This window comes from Gavia stellata, chromosome 8, assembly GCF_030936135.1.
Source record: "Gavia stellata isolate bGavSte3 chromosome 8, bGavSte3.hap2, whole genome shotgun sequence".
NCBI lineage: Eukaryota > Metazoa > Chordata > Aves > Gaviiformes > Gaviidae > Gavia > Gavia stellata.
In genome coordinates, this window is record NC_082601.1 from 44,207,171 (window position 1) to 44,222,450 (window position 15,280).

General features: G+C 46.1%; 1 protein-coding gene across 1 annotated transcript in view; it reads right to left on the reverse strand.

Annotated features, from left to right (window-relative positions):
• DIP2A (disco interacting protein 2 homolog A) overlaps nt 1–14,317 on the reverse strand; it is a 135,962-nt gene extending 121,645 nt beyond the window's left edge. Inside the window, exon 1 of the mRNA XM_059820804.1 lies at nt 14,221–14,317. Coding sequence (XP_059676787.1) covers nt 14,221–14,317 — 97 coding nt within the window. The remainder of the gene's footprint in view (nt 1–14,220) is intronic.
• Between the last annotated feature and the right edge of the window lie 963 nt (nt 14,318–15,280).

Sequence of the window (15,280 nt, forward strand, 5' to 3'; positions counted from 1 at the left end):
TAATACATACCAGGATTTACACACAGCCATTTTATTATTTAAAATATTATTTATAACTTTAACAGTAGCATAAGAGTAGAATATCGAGCCACAGCTACAAGTGAATACAGAATATGAGGGACACCTACAAACAGAACAGCTTAAGATGGACAGAAACTCTCAGTAACTGGGAATCATGCTGATGCCTCTACTACAGTGCTGTCAGATTGTGGTTGATTATTCCATTTCCCAAGTATGAATTCAGACAGCTAGTCCGTAAGTAATTTTTCTTGTCACCTATCCTGGAAAAAGAGAAGTGAAGCACCCTCTATATCGCTCAGGACCTGGTAAGATCTGTGACCTATGGGCCAAGCGCGTCTCAAAGGCACATTACTGACAGGGTTAGAAGTTAGTCCATGTGGTTCTGGTTCCCTTTCTCTTCCCACTGGAAAACTATGTAAGGTTTCTCCAGTTTAGCGTGTGCTGTTCCACAAGTCTCTATTATTAACAACAAGGTAAAAAAAACCCGCACTTTAACTGGAAAAGGAAAGGGCGATAACCACTGTGCTGCCTTTTGTAGATATTCATTCTATGGTGTCTGGAGCAGCCCCTGCCTCCTGCAAACCGCTCTGTTGCAAGTATTTCCAGCACCCAAAGTTCTTCTAATCTAAACATCCTGAAGGACATCTGAAAAACACCTTTCATTAGGAAGGGAATATTCTCCTTTGCTACAGCTTAATGGTTGGTCGCAGGCACTGACAAATTTATAAATCAATGCCCTATGGAAATAAACCCAAACCAAATCAGAACGGTGTCAGTATCTGCTAAAACCCAAATTTGATGAAAATTATGACTTTGCACTCATTTAGGCAATAGTTGCTGATACATCTAATCCTGGCATCACAACTTCGAAAAGTCTAGTAATATAGATATAATTTGTTCTAATCACTGTGAGTTAATCAGAAGAGCGTTTCCTCTTTAAAAATACCCATTTCCTTAACACATTCCTTCATCTGTCACACAATCGCATTCATCAATTATTATAGCAATGCTTTTAAACAGACCGGTTTACTGCATTATTTAAGAAAAGTAACCCAAAACCTCACAAGCAAGGCGGGAGTCGCACAGGGACCAAGGCGCGCGCCGTCTCTACTCCTGCGCTATTGCTCAAACTGACACGTCCAGCTACGGTTTTGGATTTGACCACCACCAAATATATATATATTGTTCCTCAGTTTACCAAACTGCTCGAGGAAGACAAATTCACAGCCAGCAGAAACATGACACGCAAATCCACAACAGCCAAACTAATCCTTACCTTACCTGAGTCTTCTTGGTAAATCGTAAACGTAGCCCGAAAGTCAACTGAGACTCTGAGGAGTCAAGCGGGGAGGAACTCCACAGTGAAAGTTCTTGATGTGCAAGCTCATCGAGCAGCAATGGGCTTGCACTAAAGCAAGGAAAAAAAAACCACGACCTCTAGCTCCTGCGTAAGGAGTGACTCTGGGTTCATCAGTTTGACTTCTAAGAAGTTGCAAGGTCAAATTTTACTACGCGCATGTATAACCCAAGGGCAGTAGAAACAAGGCAAAGAGCAAGAATGAGCAGTCCCAAGTACAGCCACTGTAATTCACACAACACGTACTACAACCTCAACTAGCTGGTTTATATAGTTTAAGTTTCTTAGTGATTGTTACTTAGTAAATGAAAACTCAGGCAAAAAAATTAGAAAAACATGCCCAAACCTAAATACTTGTTTTCTTCAAATACTGTTTCTGGGGAAAAAAAAAAGGAAGGGAAAAATGTTTACTGAGCTCCTATCTCTGGAAACAGTGAATACTCTTTGAAAGTGAAGTAATTTCCACCAAATACAAATTGTACACAAACATTTGAAATGAGAAACTTAAATATTTGTTAAACAACATGTAATTGTAAACAAACATTGTCCCCAGTGATCCCAAATGGTTTTTCCCTAACACTGCCTCCTAGTGCACTTTAATGACATGACATGTCTGACATGCTTTCTTTACAACAACATATTCCTGCATTTTCTTAACATTTCTTATTCCTTATCGTACAAGGCGGAGATCTCATATTGCGGGACTTTTACAGAATTCAGGCTTCATAACAGGAAGCAAAGTGATCTTGAAGATGACAAAACACAGCAGCATACTTTTTTTACCCCTCAGCTTCTTCTCCCTACTTTATTACGGCATGCAGATCGTTTCTGCCAAGAGGTCGGATCAAAGACCCAAGGCAAAAACCCTACGGTCATCATGGGACACAGCGTGATGCAGTCAGCTGGAAATCTTCCTTGCTTTGTTACCTTGGGATCGTAACTACAAAGCAGAGATAACTACAGATGGCAGAGACCACCCCGGCACAGGGGACAGTAATCAGCGTGCAGCGCGGCACCGCTGATGCGTAGCGCGCGCGCTGCTACAGCCACGGGATGGACCCACCGGTGCGCCCGCAGCAGGGAGGTAATGCTGGAGGGTAATGTGTCAGCGTGAGCTTGCAAGATGGCCAAGAACCTAAAGCCTGGTGAAGGGAGAAACTCACCGCTGCTCCCCCTTGCCGCTCCCCCAGATTACACGTTCCCACCGTGGACTTTGCGTGGCACCTGGTGCTTACCAGAACCTGTGAGCTGAATCTGCTCTGCACGAAAAAATTGCTGATCTATAATCTTTACACCATTCATAGGACTTCTCTTTTCAGCCTCGCAGTTGTACTGCCATCCTCCGTAGTATGTACACCCTTTATCGCTGGCCTCCTCCTACCTACGTACCTTGTTGCAACAGGAAAAAACACAGAACCAAAACCCCCAGCCTTCCTCGCCTCCAAAAAAGCTGCAGCTCCCGGACTGCCCTGCAGAAACCTCTCTGGCAGGACGGAGCTGAAGACCTTCTAGTTATATTCAAACCACCCACCATTACAGGTTTTCAGTTCTCCATATGCAAATGGCTTTTTCAAACCCTTTCCGATAAACTATTGAGCATCTTCTATTTTCCTTGTATCTGATTAATCGCAGATCTGTGGGACACTAATGTATTGGTCTTACACCATGATTTATGGAAGTTTTTATATTTCAAGTTCTAGAAGGACAAAACTCTGCTAATAACCAGCAAGGACAATGTTTCATTCCAGGCTGGATCCAGGACAGCTCTGAAGGAACAGCACTATGGATACAGGCAGACGCTGAAAAAATTTATTTTGGGTATGGATTCGTGTTGCAGCTAAGCTGAAGCACTGGCACCCTCCTTCATCCTGCTCCCCTCAACCCAATCCTTCCAACCAGCTCCGAGCCCATCTGGCTGTAACACTAAGCCAAGTCAACTCACTAAATTGCTTAAAATAATTACTCACTTTCTCTCATGTTAAATTGCTGCCACTGTACCACAGCATCAGACGGGCACCAGATGTAACTCAAGATAAAAGCTTGGGGATGGGAATTCCGCTTTTGGGCAACGGCTGCTTCTTTAGTTCAGCCGCCTGGTGAAACGGCACCCTCCCCAACGCCCGGGGACAGCCGAGGCCCCTTCCAGCTCCCTTCACAGCAGCAGCCGGGAAGCAGAGAGGGAAAGCAAGCACAAGATCCCCATTGTAAAAACTGAGACCCTCTTGTGCGCAAGATGGGAAACGGAAAGAACGAGTTCCCGCAGCAGCAGAAGGGTGCCCCCAGACTTCATCTGAAAACCACTACGTAAAGGATAAGAGGGCAGAAGGGGAAGCAGCAAAATCCCAATATTACATTCTTGCCCAGTGGGAAGGAAGGAGCTAGCTGAACTGATACTGCCCGCACGTGCACATGCGCGCGCACAGCCTTCAAACTTCATCATCAGCCTCTTAAATGTAACCGGCAGTTTCTGCATTAGCGTGGAGTAGTGTTTTAAGGATAAATAAGGAAATGGTACCCTCCTAACTTTCTTCTGAAGCAGCTGTTTACTTGGAAAGGCACTCTAGGAAAAAAGATAACCAGAAATGAAAGAAACAAGAGAACTGGGGAAAAGGAAAAACTCAAAAATTGAGCCGCAACGAATTATAATAAAAACCCGGAGTAAAAGATGATTTGCATCTATCTTCGCAATATCGCGACATCAGCTATTAGTAATATTTTGTGTCCATAAATAGCAAATACTAGAATTCTGTCTAATCTTCCTTGCTGGCGTCCAGGAGGAACACCAAACAAGAAGTTCCTGCTAGTGAAGGGATGAGGCCTAACTATATTCACCAGCTATAAGAGGTCTATCCAAATTCTCAAAGGGACATACACAGAGATAATAAAATAGAAACATCTTGACCTTTAAAAGGTAACAATATGACATGAAAGAGCTGCTTCTTTCTTCACTGTCTTGTCAGTAAGCTTATCATAGACACTGCAAGACACAAGCTTCAACACAGGAAAACAAAAAAAAAAATCCAAGGAGGTTTAAAAGCAAACAGGTTATTAAGAAGGAGGAGTGAATAAAATGCACTTGTTAGCGGGCAAGCCAACAAGACTTCAGGGGAGTAAGTGCAACAAAGATGACCCATCTTTGCGTCCTGTTGAGCATTGCCAGGGAAACAACAGTGAGAAAGAACAAAGGTGGTAACAAAACAGTAAGAAGGTAGAAGGATACGATGATGATGTGCAGGCTTTAATGATTCAGCCACTCATTTCAACTTGGTCCCCTGAATTCTGCATTGCAGAACCGCGTTCTTCAACCTTAGCACAGGAAAACTATACACTTCTGTCTTCCTGCAGATCTTCAAATTTGGGTCTGCAATCATCACTTCAAGAAAACTGAGGAGAATGCAACAAGTTTATGCTTCCTGGAGAGCTACAAACCTTGTGCCAAGAAGCTGTCAAATACTTTGATACTTATTCCAAGGTAACTACACAGGTTCTTTACAATCAAATGACTGTTGTGTCGTCAGAGAGACTGAGATATTTTGCCTCTGTATTTGCATATAGGCATAGTAAAAAGATCTTTCTTCCAGTAACAGAACTGGGCGATACATCTGTAACTCAGTGGTACGAAATGTCATCCAGCTGGCACCTGGAATCTCTGTGTCACACTGTTCAGCCCAAAAAAATGCCCATAGCCCTTCATCAATGAAATCACATTTCAGAAGAATAGTTTATCCCTTTAAAAAAAAAATTTAAAAAAAACCAACCAACAGCTTCTTACAGAAACCATTTTAACTAGCAAATGGGAAAAAAAAAAATCACTTTATGTTCTCAAGACTGGCAGGGCTTGATTTAGGTTTGAGGGGGAGGATAGGAAGGTAGAACACAGGACAGTGTTCAACGTTAATTACATAAAGGTCTATTTACTTCATAAATATGTGCATTTATGGTTTTAAGGGAAGCTTACTTTTGCATGAGAACACCTGGAAGAAAATATATTTCCTTTCATTCTCTTAAAGTACAGGTTGCCATCATACTTCTGTTCCTCACCAGGATTTATCCTTGCTTGCCAAAGCAACACAAAAAAGAGTAACAAGGTTTAAAGACCAGCCCTCTGCCACAGAACAGCTGAAGTTGGAAAGGACGCCTCAAGTTCAACCTAGTTCAAGCCCCTGCTCCTGCAGGGTCAGCTAGAGCAGGCTGCCCAGGATCACACCTGAAGAAATCCTAAAGGGATTTCTGACAAACGTTACCTATCTCTCAGCTAGATAAACCCCAGCGTTCCACAGTTATCATTATCATTGCCCTTCAGACCAGCAATGAATTAAGGTATCTCCCGGGAACATAGCGAGCCGCCACTTAAGTCTTCAACCTCAACCTCCAACAACTGCGGTCGACCAATCAATGCAGAATTGGTTCTGATAGAGACGGAGGGTATTTTTACATTCTTCTACTCAAACACAGGGAAGAGAATAATTTAAACACCGGTTAACTACAGCAGAAATCCAAAAGACAAAAAAAAAAAAAGCCCCAACCACCTAACTGGTCGAATCTGAAATTCTGCTTTGATTGGAAAGAAAGTTGATGACCTAGCACTCCCAGTTCTCCCAGTTGTGAATTTTCTGCTTCCTCAAAGCGATAAAGATAACAACACAGTACCTTTGGTCCTTTTTTTGCAAGCTCATAAGTGCATCCCCACCACTCCTGAGTGGGAAGGCACCGACGTCAAAATAAGACTGAATGTCCTTACGTCTTCTGCAAATTCCCACCGCTCACGGGACTGTCCTCATCAGAAGCAGCTAAAGATAAAAAGTGTAAGGGTGCTCTGAGCTAAGGTAAGACACCTTGCTCATTCTCCCATGTTCCAGAAGGTAGGAAAAAAATGGGGGGGGGTGCAGAATAGCGCTGATGGAAAATTAATATGATGGGGGAGTGGGAATCAGAGTGAAAGGGAAGGTGCGTTGCACAAGAAAACCACGGTCAATCACATTCTTACACTGCCACAACAGAACTTTCCAGCATGGTTACTGCTGATCTTCAAGGCCAACCCAAAAAAAGCCCCTAAACCAGCTTCTCATTACCTTCCAAAACAGAGGGGAGGAAAAAAAATAAATTCTACTCTGATCACCCAGCATGTCAGACATCGTAAGAAAAAGAAAATGGGTCAATTTGTTTTTCTCTCACAATGCAGAAGGGTACGAAGGACTTTGAACTCTCCAGGCCATCTATGTCAACTACTATCTCTCTCAAATCCCTCGTTTATTAATTCATTCTACTGAGGACATAGCAAGGTTTGGATAATAAACTCAACTGTAGTGCATTCCCACAGGTGAATGAGAAGTGACAGTCTTCCCCCTTTTTGAGGAATAGGCTTTTCACTGGAAAAAAATTAAAGTGGGGTGTGTGTAAAAAAAGACAGTAGTAAAAATGTGTAAAATTGTTTTTCACAGTAGTAATCCAACAAACATAGCTATGAGAGTCTCTGTTGTCACTGTTACAATTATACTAACGTGATGGCATAACCCTGAAACATTGGGAATGGTCCCAATTATGACATCTAACTCAGTTTAGAAAGGTACCTCCCACAGATTCCAGCCAGGACAGCTCAACCTCAACAGCCGCTGTCAGCAACAGACCCAACTGCACCTTCGCAGACCAGCACACGCTCTACAAAGTCGTGGCTGATGCACAGAATGGAGAGGAGCGAAAATGTATAGGAAAACCAGCTGCTGTCATCTCAGTGCCAGTAGCCTGGCTCAACGGAAGTACTCCTACGTGCCCAGCAGTGATGCCTCTCTCCTCCACCTCTCGTTTCTTCTCCCACTCTACCAGCAAACCAGTTCACGGTTAGGGCAAGATTTGATGCTTGAGCAGTCTTCAAAACGTGCGGTGGCTGTAAGGAGCGCAACGGATGGAAGCATCCCACAGACCAGGTGGCTACCGACCAGCCACCTATCTGGACTGTCTTTATCTCAACAGACATGTGGCCTTCAACTAAACTTCAGGCCTATCCTGCAGAAGAGTAGGGAGATTCTGAACCCACTTTTGGAAAGAAAACGCCATTCTTGACCGTACCAAGCAAGGACGCTATTTCCTTCTTACAGTTTAATAGCAACGGTATCATTAAATGTGATGTAACCAGTAAGGAAAAAAATCTTCATTCCAACCATCACCTTATTAGACAAGTTAACTTGCGTTTTGTACCATAACCAGAAAGTTTTCCTTGGAAAAGAAGGGGGCTTTAAAAGCAATCTAGTTTTCAGCTGCTGCTGTTAGAAAAGAAAATTTAGCTCCGATCAGAACACAGCTTCAGAAAGCTGAAGTCGTATGGTGTCTATTCTTTAATGACCTGGACTGGCTGATCAGTCAGAGCAATGGGATGAGACAGAGCAATGACAACCCGCTGGGCAGCTGCTTCACAGCCAGCCTGTCAACGGCTGCAGGTCACTTCGCATCCCCCGATGCCACCAGTGCAACGGAAAGGCTGGGGCAGCAGCTCCATCCGGCAGTAACACCTTTCGCCCGTGAAGCCCCAAAGCTTCACCAGCTTTTCACAGCAGGCAGGAAATCTGCTTGGACTTAAAGAAAGAGAAGGTTTTGGAGCAAAGGCCTACCCCCGTGAAGGCGGCAGCTTTAACCTCCTAGAAGTCTTCGAAGGTGGTGGTAACTGGAATTCCATATATACCTTCACTGTGTTCATTTCAAACAGCAGCAAATGAAATCCTCCACCTGTTACAGGCTACGAAAAGCCCCCTTCTTCCTTAAAATAACTGAATCTCTCCCTAGTAATAATCCCACAATACATGCATTAAACAGCATAAACCTACAACACGAGTTGAGAATGCGCTTAGAGACCCACCAGTCAAGCACTGGTCTCCCACAAGGTCAGATACACCATCGTGTGGTTTTACAATCCAAATCTGTCACAGCCAAACCAGGTTAAATGGAGGCCCATTTTGATAAAAGGATTCAAATACGCTTGCACCCATGTAAGGCGCATTTGAGTTGGCTACCGCTTGTTGGCTTATATACAATATAGCATTAAAGCAGCAAGTATTCATCAAGACTACAACAGCACCTGACTTCCAGACAGCGCTGGCAGAAAGAGCTAGCCTTGTTCCATCAATTGGTAGTCACCAACGAGCCCTCAAGCCCTTCTTCAGACAGAAGTGAAAAGAATTAAAGGATTTCCTCGTGTACAGTAACCATGAAGCTTGCAATGGCAACCACTCCTTGCCACTGTTTTATAATAAATAAATTAAAAAAAAAAATCAGAAACCTGCTTTCCTTCAAACACTGTGTGACTATTTCAGTCACAAACTGGACCTAAGGATACGAGCTAGCCTGAAGGATGGTAGCCAGTCACTTCCCAAGACCTGTGCCGGGTGTAACGCGTGAGAACAAGCTTTCTAGACTTACTCAGTCCCCGTGGGCATTTGGCAACCACCACGTACTATCGCACAATTAACAGTTTCTGTTGGAGAGGCCCAGAAATTAAGCAACAAAGACACTGCAGGTCAAGTTTCACAGACTACCATCCACTTACCAAGCATCTGTCTCCCCAGTTCCAACAGTTCTTCTCACTGACAGCCTCAGATTATATTTATTTCCAAGTATTAAAGTGATAGCAGAAGTGGTAAACAACTGCAATCTACAGACACACTTTTTGAAGACTTCAGTAACAGAAAACTACCACTTTAAGACCAGAAAAAACCTAACACCCAAACACCATGCTTTATTGTAAGGATAATAAGTGAAAGCGTGTGTATGCGCGTGCATCTCTTCCTCACCTGATTTCACATGCAGTATTTTAATACCACATCAATAGTGGTATTAATAGTGTAACAAAAGCAATTAAGTTAAACTTTTCAGCTCTGACCACTACTTTTAGTTTTTATAAGAAAAGTGTTGTGCCCAAAAAAAGTATTCCATTATCAATTTTTTTTTTTTTTAAAAAAACTCAACCAGACTGTTAGTACAGGCTAATACTGGCTAGTAGTTATTACAAAAAGTATTTGCTGGAGTATTGCTGGAATACTTGCAGTAGCCAAAAATGTCAGGCACTAAATACCTTTAATTTTTTCAGGAAACCCTTCTTAGCTGACATCATCTTCTACCACTCAGCTGTACGCATTCCACTACCTGCAGTACCTCAAAACACACACACAAAAAAACCCCAACCCCAGACAAAGTTTCCCTGTCACACACGCCCATTCTTCCTTTCTTAAATGGGAAATAAATAATTGGGATCAAAATTATGCGAGAGTGAGCTTTCTGCCCAGGCAGACATGAACATCTCATTGGGAACCAGAGCAACGTGTACACCAAACGCTCCATCTGAACTGCCACGCTTTCCACTAAAACCTAACCAGGCTCAGAAGAAACTTTGGAGCGATGTGTTAAGAGATGGAAAACACAACACCCCAAATAAACAGCAAAATCAAGTTATAATTAAGACAGAAATGTATTGTCACGTAGTTTACTATCTCACAACTAATTCTGTAGCCTGTTTGATAGAAGCCATCAAGAAGAGCATTTCCCACCTGGCAATCATTGGGGTAACAGAATAGATTTGGACCAGAAAAAAATACCTTCAGCCTCCTTACAGTAGGTAATCTCTGATAAGAGTTTCAGCTCAGTTCCAAAATAAGCCTGACCTGCAAATTCCTAGCAAACAGAAGAAAAAACAAATCTGCGTTTTTAATGTTTAAAGCTGATCAGAAATTCAGACAAAAAAGGAAGGGCGTTGTAACACTCAGGTGCTGGTAAAACAGCCACCTGAAAGCCTGTAAACCCACACTTTTCTTTCCTCAACTTTTATATAACATTTACGGAACGCAAAGCCTACGTTACGCATCCAAACGGCCCAGTCTCACCAGAACCCCAGAGCAACAAGTACAAAAAATTTCCAAGAAAAGAAACAAGTGTAGTCGTATGTTCTTGTAAGACCTGGAACTGCTGGCTTAGGGGACTATCACCATGAACAACTCTAGAAGACAAAACCACACAAGCTAACACCAGTGAGACGGTCCTCGTTGCTCTATGGACATATAACATGGTTTTATCTTTGACTACTTCTACGTATATTGCCCTTGGATTCGAAAGGAACAAGTGAGGCATCTTCCTGCACAGGTGACCTGGAAGAAGCAAAAAATGACCCAATTCCACATCCCCTAGGCTTAGGAGAGCAAAATTGAAGCTGCTCAAACGGTGGAAGAGCAGTGCCTAGCGTTCTTCAGAAAGAGGTCTTTAACCGTCAAGATTTGCTTCTGCCAGAGGAAGGGTTTCATGACCTCTCAAGCTTTTCTCTCTCACCCAAAACACGCACCTTGCTGCATAAGCCAGCGAGTTATAGCTACGTGCCATGGAAAAAAACGTAGCAGAAAAACTGGGAAAGCTCTGAAAAGAAAAAGGATAAAAATGAGGAGCCTTTTGCACAAGAGAACAGTCAAAAGTTGTTTCCAGGCACAGCTTTCAAATAAAATGTGGCTTTCATGAATGGACAAATTACACAAGTGACATTTGTGTCTATATGAGACCTGCTCTTCAAAACTATCATACCTTAATGAAAAGTAGTGTGCAAGTATATTTAGGTACATAAAAATATACACAAATATGTCATGCACTATCATAAAAAGCGTACCGGCTTTAAAAAAGCATGTTGATGTTTTTCCTACAAAATCTCCACTGCAGATGGGATTTCTTTGAAAAAGAGGGGTTTATAACCTTAGTTCTCTTTCAGAGCACAGAAGGAAAAAACATGTTATAGTAACTAGTAAAAAACTGCAGTACTGGACTTTCACAGTATCACTTTCATGCTTTTACAGACGATCCTGCCAGACTGATTAGGGAACTCCACACCGTTCCATTACATCAGAAAGCTGCAGCATCTTACAGTCTTAAGGTAAGGAAGCTTAGTCTATGGATCAATCAGCTATAATTCAGCTTAGCTGCCAATCGTCATCTCAAAATTGTCCTTATCCCCAAAAAAGGTTGTGGCAGATCTCGTAGTTTTCACTAAAAGATTCACTAATTTTTTTTCAGCAAGAAAGAAATTACAGCGTTGATATAACAAAGCAACACAGCAGCACTGTTCCGGGGTTGCTTTTTCCCCCCCCAACTATTATTTTTCTAGTACATGAAGAATACAAACAATTGTCAATCAAGAGATCAGGATCTTGTAAAAGTGGACGGATCCATCACACAATGCGCATGACCAGAACTGCAGCAAGAGCTGGAGTTCCCTCCTCATCCAGAACTCTTCTAAACTGAGCACTTTCTTCGGGATTTTGAATTGCCTTTAGAAAGTAGCGATGTACTCTGTCTTCATTTTTCTCTACATCTAAATGCACACACTTTCCCCAACTTTCACTATGACAACCTGGGGCAAAACGAAAGGAAGTTTTTAATCATCTTCCTGATTTATTTATAGGTGAAAATAACGTAATCAAAGAGAACATATGTTATTCCTGCCCCAGCATAGCATACATGACATTTCAATTAACAAAGCACACATACAAAGTGGAAAGGAACTTGCTCTCAAGTTTCTTCTTTTCTTTCCCTCCCTTCACACTTCCTCTCAGATTATGGTAACATCCTGCCAAGTGTGACCTCCTCTAATTTACAGCGTATTCAGCATAAGAAATCCCCCATTAAATCTCCCTGCAGTTCGCCTGTTTTCACACACGCACACAAAAACCTTCATTAAGGCAGAGGTCAGCTACAACATCCACACACAGAGTACAGAAGAGCACTGTACATACAGAAAGCTGCTGAAAACTTGAGGGAGTTGTTGTCAACAGTGGCATTCCACTGTGGGATGGATTCTGCACAAATAAAAAAAAGAGGAAAATAACTTGCAATCTCTACAGGTGTCAATTTACTTCTTCTAGAAGAAGTAGAGTACTACACAAAATTTGTATCCACTTTACATAGATTAAAATGCAAGTATCTAATCCTAGATCACTATTCCTTCCCCTACAAATAAGCAAGTTCTGAGTATTAATGATGAAGTGGTCCATTAAAAGCAGCATATACAAACTTCAGGCGATCGCAGAACACGAGCACATAACGTATTACCAGATGTTGAAGAACTGCCCGCAAACGCTTTCAAGCCATTTAGTCAATGAAGAAAAGGAATCGCACCTTAGATCAAAGATCGCACCTATGATCATAAACTAAGTCTTCAGAATGGTCAAGAAGTTTGAGCTAACATGATCACTTTATCCAATGCCTTAATTAATCCAGCAGCTATAGAGCAATACAAATTTCAGTTATCAGACGCACTGCACTAAGACAGCTCGCCACCACTTTAGGCGTTTCACAGATGTAACATGCTGCAGACCCATACATAAAAGAAGATTCCAGCGGTTAAACAAACACACGGTCAGAACCTACACAAAGGAGGAGCCAACCCCAAGATATCCTGGCTCATCGGCAAGTGCCAGCAGGCACACACGCAAGAGGGGCTGTACGGAGCGTGGCCACGGTGTGAGAGCACCGGGGTACCAGCTGCACAGGACCGCAGTTCGCAAGTCGCAGGAACTCCTCTTGCACAAGCAACAGCACGTGTCAGGTGCTGCCTCCTACTGCTGTGGCAGACGTGCAGCGACAGGTTAAACTTGAACAAAGTTACTAATCCTATACTTTTCCCCTGCCTCTGCACCAAAGGTTCCACGCTGGAGGTGAGGACAGCCGATCTGTGAATCATTTCCTAAACCACGACGTAAGTCAGTCAGTCAGCGAAATAACCCCAGTTTTGCCCACCTGAACGTACTGCTCTGAAAACTGCAACATCTGAGGAGCAGACTGAATGCTCCTACCCCAGGACTGTGGCACTAACAGGTTTTTAGCTCTTCTATTCCAAGGTGCAGCTTGACAACATAGCTAGGGAACACGCAGTGATAACTGCTCCCAGAAAACGCTGCCTCGGCCTCCTCCGCCCCTCGCGTGCTCCCCCGCACCAAGTGTCTACCCCTGCCTGTCTGCAGGGTGGCCACGCCAGGGAACCAATACGCAAAAAAACCCCACCCTAATCCTACCAAGGAAACAGGTAGAATTCCCACGGGGGTCACAGAAGGACTGTTACCACCAAAGGCAGGCCTGGAGGTGGAAGGAAAGGAACGGTACCTTTTGGGGGCGGCGAACCAACAGATGCGTTTAAATGTATTGTCGAAGCGAACCTTAGCCTGCCACCGCACCTCTGCCGCCGCCGACCAAGGGCTCCTTAACTACAGAAGTGGATGGATGTCACCAAATTCCTGCCTGGAAACTTGACGTACAGGAAAGCATAAAAACGTTGGGAATTACAGAGAGATCCGAAGGGAAAGGTTTAAGATTTTAGCTGTAATTAGGAATAGATTAAAAAAAAAGAAAGAAAAAGGTGTTTGCAGAGTATCCAGCTGCCTGCGAAGTGGCCGTTTCGGTGCCATCTCAGACTGAAAGGGGAAAACATCTCCCGGCCACCTCAAAACGCCTCTGAAGGGGCCTCTACCACCGCTCCCACCCAGGCGCCGGGGGCAGGGGACGCGGGGCGGCCGGAGCCGCCTCCCCCCGCGGCGGTTCATCCGCCACCGGCTGAACCCCACCGCTGCCTGCGATGGGGGTCCGGGGGAGAAGGGCTCAGGCCCTCGCAGCGCCGGGCCCGGCTCCCCGCTAAACGCCCCCCCAATGCCGCCTCCCCTCTGAGGCGCTGCGCCGGAGCCCCGGGGGATGAGGCTCCCGCCGTCCCCCTCAGCGGGACCAGGCCCCCGCCCCGCCCCGACAACGGAAGCGAGCCGCCGGCTTCCCGCCGCGGCGCCGGCCGGACCGGCCCCCCCCCCCGCCCCGGCCCCGGCCGCGGCCGCCCTCACCCTCCGACAGCTCCAGCTCCAGCTCCGCCAGGCTCTCGCGCACCTCGGGCGGCAGCGGCACCGCCTCCAGGGAGCAGCCCCCGCGCTCCGCCGCCATGGTGCGGGCGAGGAGCGAGCGGGCCCCGCCAGAGCCGCCGCCCAGCGCTGCCGCAGGTGGGGCCGGGCAGGAGGCGGGGGGGGGGGGAAGGCGGCGGCCCCGGGACGGGACGGGACGGGGAGGGCGGGAGGAGGCGCCGCGCCGGCCCGGCCGCCCCGCGCAGCCGCTGCCGCAGCCAGGGACGCGTGCCCCGCGCGAGGGGCGGGGCGCTCCCAGGCCGCCTCGCGCGAGCCGCCCCGCAGCGGGGCGGAGGGCGCGGGGGCTCCCTGGTGGCGGGAAGCGGTCGCCGGCGGCTCCGTCAGCGCGAGGCGGGCACCGCTGAGGGGAGCGCCCCGCCCCTCCCGCCGGCGGGATCCTGAGGCCGCTGGGGCCTGGTCTGCCTCCGCCGTTAGCGCCAGGCCTTGGAGGAGAGCTGCCCTAGGAGCGTGAGCCCTGCGGTGGTGAGGGCAGGGAGCCCCGGGCCGGCGGAAGGCCCCGGCGCCCCGACGGGTCCCACCGCTGAGGAAGGGCCTCAGCACGACCCGCCCTTTCCCTCATCCAGCGGCTGTCCCTCCCCTCCCCTCCCCTCCCCTCCCCTGCCTTCTGGTGCAGTGTCCCCTTCTGAAGATGCCGAGGGCGGACTTTCCCTCCCTCCCTTCTTCTTCCTCCCAGCAGAAAAGGGGAACGTGGCGGAGCCCGCGGCCCCGGGGCCGGGCCTTCCCACAGCGTTTCCCAGGAGCGGGCACAGAGATTTTCCTGGAGCAGAATTACACCCTACCTGGAAACGCGAGAGCCGGCCTGTAAGGTGGTGCTTGGGCCTGCATAAAGTTAAAAAAAAAAAAAAGGTGTCTTTTCTAAAGACAACCACCTTTGAAGGGCACTACAGGGACCCGCAGGAGATGTTTGTTTTGGAGGCTGTGTTGATCCAGCGGCTCGTCCCAGTTTAACCACAGGTTCCAGGGTGAACGTGTGGCAGGACACCAA